Source organism: Drosophila ananassae, chromosome 3L (genome assembly GCF_017639315.1).
Source record: "Drosophila ananassae strain 14024-0371.13 chromosome 3L, ASM1763931v2, whole genome shotgun sequence".
Taxonomy (NCBI): Eukaryota; Metazoa; Arthropoda; class Insecta; order Diptera; family Drosophilidae; genus Drosophila; species Drosophila ananassae.
The window spans coordinates 17,977,506-17,983,875 of NC_057929.1; the positions used below are offsets into that span (position 1 = coordinate 17,977,506).

Genomic DNA, 6,370 nt, shown 5'->3' on the forward strand with positions numbered 1-6,370 from the left:
AACCGTCTCAGTTCCCGACCCATTCAATGCACCGTCTGATCTCGAGGGTCGCGACCAGCAACAATCATCATCGCATGATCACTCACCCACTCCTACTTTCCACCAGACTGCACCGCCACCCACGACTCCATCGACGGCACCTCAGCAGCAGCAGCAGCCGGAGCAGGAACATGAGCAGCAGCTAGAGCAGTTGCCGTTGCCGCAGGATCAGGGAGATCAACGAGAATCAGTAGAAGATCGGAATCGGGATCGGGAGCTGCAGTTGGAGGAGCAGCCACAACCGAATCCAGAGCATCCCCAGCCAGAGGAAGAACCGGAAGCTGATCCACCGCCACCACTCCTACTGGAGGAGGAGGATCCGGACTCGGAGTCGCAGGAGCATCGGGAGGTAATAGACGCCAACGCCATCGCCGATACCATAGACGCCAACGCCGTGGAGCGCATCGACGACTACGAGGACGAAGAAGGCGAGGCGGAGGAGGAAGGAGGTGTCCGCGCAGGCGAAGGCGACAGAGACGGAGAAGAGCAACCACTCGCACCTGGCGTCCATCGGCTGCACTCTGTGGCCGTGCTGCCACGCTACTCCTCCACACCACTGCCCCAACAGTTGCGTGCTTCGCGCCACCACAACAACAACAACAACAACAATAATAATAATAACAATATAAACAACAACAACAGCAGCGGCAGTAGCAGCAGCAGCAGCCGACGCACTCGCCACTTCTACAGCAACAACGGCAGTCACTTCAGCAACGACATGTTCCCGAGCCACTCGTCCCGCACCAACGCCCAGGGCTCGCCCCGGGTCGGTAGTCGCCGCCAGCACTCGGCTCCGGCCGCCGCCTCCAATTCCCCCCAGCACTCTGGCGTGGATCCGCTGAGGGTCCTCTATCCGAATGTCAATGAGAATGAGACGCCGCTGCCGCGCTGCTGGAGTCCGCATGACAAGTGTCTGTCGATAGGACTGTCCCAGAACAATCTGCGAGTGACCTACAAGGGTGAGTCTGGAAGAAATCTTATTTTTTAAGCGGGAGATTAGATTTATTTTCATAACGGGTTGGATTGGATGACCAGACATGTGACTACTTTAGACCTGTACACCGACTTGACCCTTAACCTAGTTTCGTTTTGGATACACATTTGGACTGGAGGGAAAAAAAAGGAAACTGGAATGTAATTATCTTTTTTTTTTTTATTAAAACCCACTATCTCAGACCTAAAAATTAGCAAATTAAAATTAAAATTTCTTATCAAAAGCCAAAAAAGGATAAATAGATAAGGAGATAAGCGAAAGAGGGAGCGACAAAATAGAGCAGGAGAAAGCAATGGATGGGGGAGGAGTGAGTGCACTTTGGGGGCCACCTGGGTGTAGCTGCAGTTGTCCCGCTCTCCCCCACACACACACAACTGCTATCTCTCAGCTGTGGTCTGGTGGTTTTTGTTTTTCACCGCCCATGCCTCCCACGCTCATTCGCGTGACTGTTAACACAGTTAACAGAGACGGTTAACAGCACTGTTATACTGTTAATGAAATGTTAACCTTTTTAGAGGAAAAAAATGCAAGGATGACTAATGGAATTGGAATTAAAGATAAAAAGATAAAAACTTTATTTAAAAAATTGTTTTTCCCATTTCTAGGCGTTGGAAAACAACACAGTGATGCCGCCTCCGTGCGCACCGCCTACCCCATACCGTCCTCCTGTGGACTCTACTACTTTGAAGTTCGGATCATCTCTAGGGGTCGCAATGGCTATATGGGGATAGGACTGACGGCCCAGCAGTTCCGGATGAACCGCCTCCCAGGTTTGTTTTGCGTTGACGCTCGGCGAGATGCCTCCATGCTTCCTAATGACCACACACCCCTCAAGTAGGTTGGGACAAGCAATCGTACGGCTATCACGGCGACGACGGCAACTCGTTCAGCTCGTCCGGCAATGGACAGACTTATGGGCCCACCTTCACCACCGGCGATGTCATCGGATGTTGCGTCAACTTTGTGAACAACACTTGCTTCTATACCAAGAACGGAGTGGATCTGGGCATAGCATTTAGGGACTTGCCGGTGGGTATTTAAATTTGAAGCTATTATTTCACATTTTTAACTTTAATCTATATTTTCTAGACCAAACTATATCCAACTGTGGGCTTGCAGACGCCCGGCGAAGAGGTGGACGCCAACTTTGGCCAGGAGCCGTTCAAATTCGACAAGATAGTGGACATGATGAAGGAGATGCGTTCGAATGTGCTCCGCAAAATCGACAGATACCCACATCTGCTGGAGACCCCAGAGAACTTGATGAATCGGTGGGTGCTCCATACTACCAGTCCGGACCAGAAAAATACCTAAACTTTCTTAATTTTTAGACTGGTCTCCACTTATTTGGTGCATAATGGCTACAGCAAGACTGCCGAGGCCTTCAACGGCTATACCAATCAGTCCTTCGACGAAGATTTAAAGTCCATAAAGACACGCCAAAGTAAGTGTGACATTATTCCCTGAACGATCAAGAAAGTAATCATTTTGTGCTTGCAGAGATCATTAAGCTGATACTTACGGGCAAAATGAGCCAGGCCATTGAACACACTCTGCACTCATATCCCGGATTGCTGGAGAATAACAAAAATCTTTGGTTCGCCCTCAAGTGTCGTCAGTTCATAGAGATGGTTAACGGAGCAGACATTGAGGTGGGTTCTTGAACCAGGATTGTGTTTAAAGAGGACTAATGTAGTATTTTTGTCATACAGCAAGGCAACAATAAAGTCACCGCCACCACCCAGACCATGCCCACGAACCAAACGTCCGTGATACAGTCGACCAAGGCGTTTAAGCACAGCAAGGGCAATGGAAATGGCAACAGCAACCAGCCACAACAACAGAACAACACTGCGATTCCAGCTGTGATAAAGCCACAAGGCGGCGATAAGCCAGATTTGAAAAAGTAATTCCTAAGGAACTATAAACAAGAGGAAGGATGGTGTTCTAATAGTTTCTCTCGCTTGCAGCATGATAGTGGATGACAATTCCAACAAGTGCGTCGAGCACGACAGCAACAGCATGGACGTGGAGATGGAGCCCTGCCAAAGTCACTCCAACGGCGGAGGCGATTCCTGCTCCAATGGCAATGCCAGCGCAGTGCGCAACTCTCTAGATGCCATCGACGAGGAAATGGGTAGCTATTATTGGCTTCTATTTCAAAGAATAATTTAAAACTTATCGTTCTGCTCTCTCCAAGATGTAGATGTGTCTCCGTCGTCTCGCAATTGTGGTCGTGTTATCGAAAAGATCCTAGAGTTTGGAAAGGAACTGTCCAGCATGGGCCAACAGCTGGAGAAGGAAAACCTTATGACTGAAGAGGAGCGTCAAATGTTGGAGGTTCCTATCCACTATTTCCTTGACTTTTGTGGAGATTGTAAACGTTTTTATTTATTGTAGGATGCATTTAGCTTGATCGCCTACTCTAATCCCTGGTCCAGTCCGCTTGGCTGGCTGCTGTGTCCTTCGCGACGTGAGAACGTTTCCTCTACGCTCAACTCGGCCATATTGGGTGAGTCCTCCACAGAAACTTTCTTAGATTTGTCCTTTTCTAATACACATCCCTTGCAGAGTCACTGAACTTCGAGCGACGCCCGCCGCTGGAGTATCTCGTGGCACACGCCTCCGAGCTAATCAAAATCATTGGACAGCACTCGCTGGGCGAGGACGCTTTCATCACCATCGACGATGTGTTCCCGCAAAATTGACCCAGTTCGCCGACGCTGCTGAAGATGTTCGAGACCACGCTGACTCTGCCGCGCACCAGTGTGGCCCTCACCGAAACGCTGGGCAGCGCCGGCGGTGGAGCCTCCACATCGACGGCTGCGGTCGCCGTGCAGACGAGCAAACGTCGTCGCCGGCGGCGCAATAAGAGGCGACGCAAGTCCTCGCTCTCCAGCAGCACCGAGGCGCCCTCCTCCCGCACCTACGATCCGGTGATGACGGGCAGCGGTTTGCGATCCGGTGTCTCAGCGACGAGCTCGGGATCAGTGCGTCGGGGACGGCATCGCAGCGGAGTCAGTTCATCTTCATCGGCGGCGGCGGCGGCAGCAGCAGAAGCGGCGGGTCCTCTGAGCGGTGGAAGTAGTCCCTCAATGTTCGTGGATCCGCAGGACTACGTGGAGACGCTCGACTAAATCTAGATTATTTACAATTCGAAGTAGGTTAAATTTTGTTGTTACTTCCGTTCTGATTTTACCTGCGCTGGCCCTTCTTTTGACTGTTCGGTTCTGCTTGAGATGCGACGACGTTTGGCGGCCTTTGATTTAGCGTGATTTTAATACCGTTTAACAAATATTTTATTTAGCCTCTGTAAGCATTAAAGTGTGTAATATTATGATGTAAAATTAAACGGCGAACTGTGCTGCGACACAGCCTTCGAACCGAATTCCCCCCCGCCTCGATTGTCTCATGTCTTCTGCGTATTGTTTTCACACGCAACTTCAGAATATAATCTTCAACTTCAGAATATAATTAATTCAGAATTAATGCAAGCATGAATTCAATTAACTGAATAACCGTTTAAATATATAGTATGGATGTGTATTTAAGGAAAGAATGGAGGTGTTTTTAATTCTCTTGGGTAGGCCAATCTCTGGCCAGGACAAAATAAATTTTTAATTAGAAAAAATACATTGTTTGGATCAAAAACAAAATATAAAAATGATTTAATTAGTAAATCCAAGTATCTTAGCAAAGGACATCAACTCTTCACATAAATATATACAATTCCATGCACTCCTTGGCCTACAAATCCGGCTGGCGTATCCGCTGCACCTTCTCCGCATTCTTCACGTGCTCCTTCAGCAGCCGCATTATTTCCGTGTCGAACTCCGGAGGCGTGGGTTTTGTTTCGGTGGCCCAGTAGAAGATATCCCAATCGTTGCTGACCCCATTAATGAGATCATCATACTGGGCGGTCTGGTCTGCCGTGAAACTCTTCAGGTATTTCGCCACAAAAGTGCTCAGGAGAAGATCGTTCTCCAGCATTCCTCGTTTGCGGCTCTGGTACAACAAGCTGTAAGAAATAAATAATTTTTATTAAAGTTATGGAACTTCTGAGAAGGACTCACCGTTGCTTGCGAGTTTCGAGTGGTTCGTCGGGTCGGGAAGGGTATTCCGGCACTGGGATGTGAGGTGGATCGTCGTAATCCACAATTTCCCCGGGTGTCGTATATTCCGATTTATCCAGATTGCTGGCGCAGCGAGTTTGAGCCATCGAAGGCACCACTACCCGCCGCACAGCTGTGGACACCTGTAGATTTTTGCATTAGCAGGAGTTATTGGCCACTTAAAATGTAAATATTCACCAGAAATTGCCGCAACATGGTTTGGTAAACAAAAGTGGTTTTCGTTCGGTAAATGATATAACCTTATAACGATAAATCGATGTCCAAAAAAGCAACGATATTAATATCGATGATTTTAAATCGATTCTCTTATTACATTTTCACATTACAAAATTTCAAATTCAGAAAAAGCGTTATGAAGAACTATAATATAATATATTATATTAGATGCTGGCACAAGTCTAAACAGGATTCAATAAGAAAAAAAGGAAAGGAGCGGCCACCAATTCTCGGAAGGGCGTCTTCACAAACTCCAATGCAAACGAGAAAAAATGGAAGGAACACTAACAGGGAATTTGAACGCGCGCGCCAAACGTTAGGAAAACGGTAATATGGCTAATGTCTCTTGATCGCTTCTAAAGCAGTTTTAAATTTAAATATTATTATTAGTTTTAAATTATAAATGTCATTGCTCTGGTAGGAGTTGCCTACAATGCACAGGATGCGAAATAGGCAACACTTGTGTATATTTGGCTTCATACACAAAAACATATAGCCAAATTACGTATATTTAATTCTGTGAGGAATACAAAGTTCAATTACAAGTATATAATATAAATACAAAAAATTTCATAACTTCCGGCGACCAACCGCTCGCACCACGAGCCCGCTATAAATAACTTTCTAAAGTGCCCAATCACACTTCATTAAGGCAATATACCAAACAAAAATACTAACTAGAACTATCGGTATCACAATCGACCCGCTACAATATTATTTAATAAAAATTTGTTGTTATAGCCTTGCAGAGGGTATTATAATAATCTTATTATTATACAACCTCTTGATATAGCAGTAAAAAGTGCTGCTAAGTAGTCGCAGCGCACCAATGATAAAAGGATTACCCAAAAGATCAAATTTTTCCGCTTTGAAAGAATGGATCGTCATGATATTTACATTAACTAATGAAAATTATTCATATACAAAGCATTTTGTTCCGATTTCCAAGCGGCTAATAGGAAACTTTTAAATTCAACAGTTTCTCTGA

At 46.5% G+C, this 6,370-nt stretch overlaps 3 protein-coding genes across 3 annotated transcripts; 2 read left to right on the plus strand and 1 right to left on the minus strand.

Annotated features, from left to right (window-relative positions):
- Positions 1 to 26: 26 nt before the first annotated feature.
- Positions 27 to 4,421, plus strand: LOC6496598 (ran-binding proteins 9/10 homolog). Its single transcript, XM_001961187.4, has 12 exons — positions 27 to 47; positions 107 to 998; positions 1,639 to 1,803; positions 1,872 to 2,062; positions 2,123 to 2,304; positions 2,365 to 2,477; positions 2,534 to 2,685; positions 2,746 to 2,939; positions 3,004 to 3,170; positions 3,234 to 3,373; positions 3,434 to 3,545; positions 3,605 to 4,421. The coding sequence occupies exons 1-12, from the start codon at positions 27 to 29 to the stop codon at positions 3,739 to 3,741; spliced, it is 2,466 nt and encodes an 821-aa protein (XP_001961223.4). The 3' UTR covers positions 3,742 to 4,421.
- On the plus strand, positions 3,766 to 4,592 carry LOC116656271. Its single transcript, XM_032455724.2, has one exon. The coding sequence runs from the start codon at positions 3,766 to 3,768 to the stop codon at positions 4,168 to 4,170; it is 405 nt and encodes a 134-aa protein (XP_032311615.1). The 3' UTR covers positions 4,171 to 4,592.
- Positions 4,593 to 4,677: 85 nt separating this feature from the next.
- On the minus strand, positions 4,678 to 5,449 carry LOC6493975 (succinate dehydrogenase assembly factor 2-A, mitochondrial). The gene is made up of 3 exons (XM_001961189.4): positions 5,344 to 5,449; positions 5,107 to 5,288; positions 4,678 to 5,051 (listed from the first exon to the last, which is right to left on the minus strand). Exons 1-3 carry the CDS (start codon positions 5,359 to 5,361, stop codon positions 4,781 to 4,783), a joined length of 471 nt encoding a protein of 156 aa, XP_001961225.1. The 5' UTR covers positions 5,362 to 5,449; the 3' UTR covers positions 4,678 to 4,780.
- Positions 5,450 to 6,370: the final 921 nt, after the last annotated feature.

Bases quoted from the DNA above. Each gene is read 5' to 3' on its own strand.
- LOC6496598 (XM_001961187.4), top strand. From the start codon at position 27: ATGCACCGTCTGATCTCGAGG. The intron at 2,063-2,122 runs GTGGGTATTTAA...TATATTTTCTAG, and splicing joins TAGCATTTAGGGACTTGCCG to ACCAAACTATATCCAACTGT. The intron at 2,478-2,533 runs GTAAGTGTGACA...TTGTGCTTGCAG, and splicing joins GTCCATAAAGACACGCCAAA to AGATCATTAAGCTGATACTT.
- LOC6493975 (XM_001961189.4), bottom strand. The intron at 5,052-5,106 runs GTGAGTCCTTCT...TATTTCTTACAG, and splicing joins CTCGAAACTCGCAAGCAACG to CTTGTTGTACCAGAGCCGCA.
- LOC116656271 (XM_032455724.2), top strand. From the start codon at position 3,766: ATGTTCGAGACCACGCTGACTCTGCCGCGCACCAGTGTGGCCCTCACC.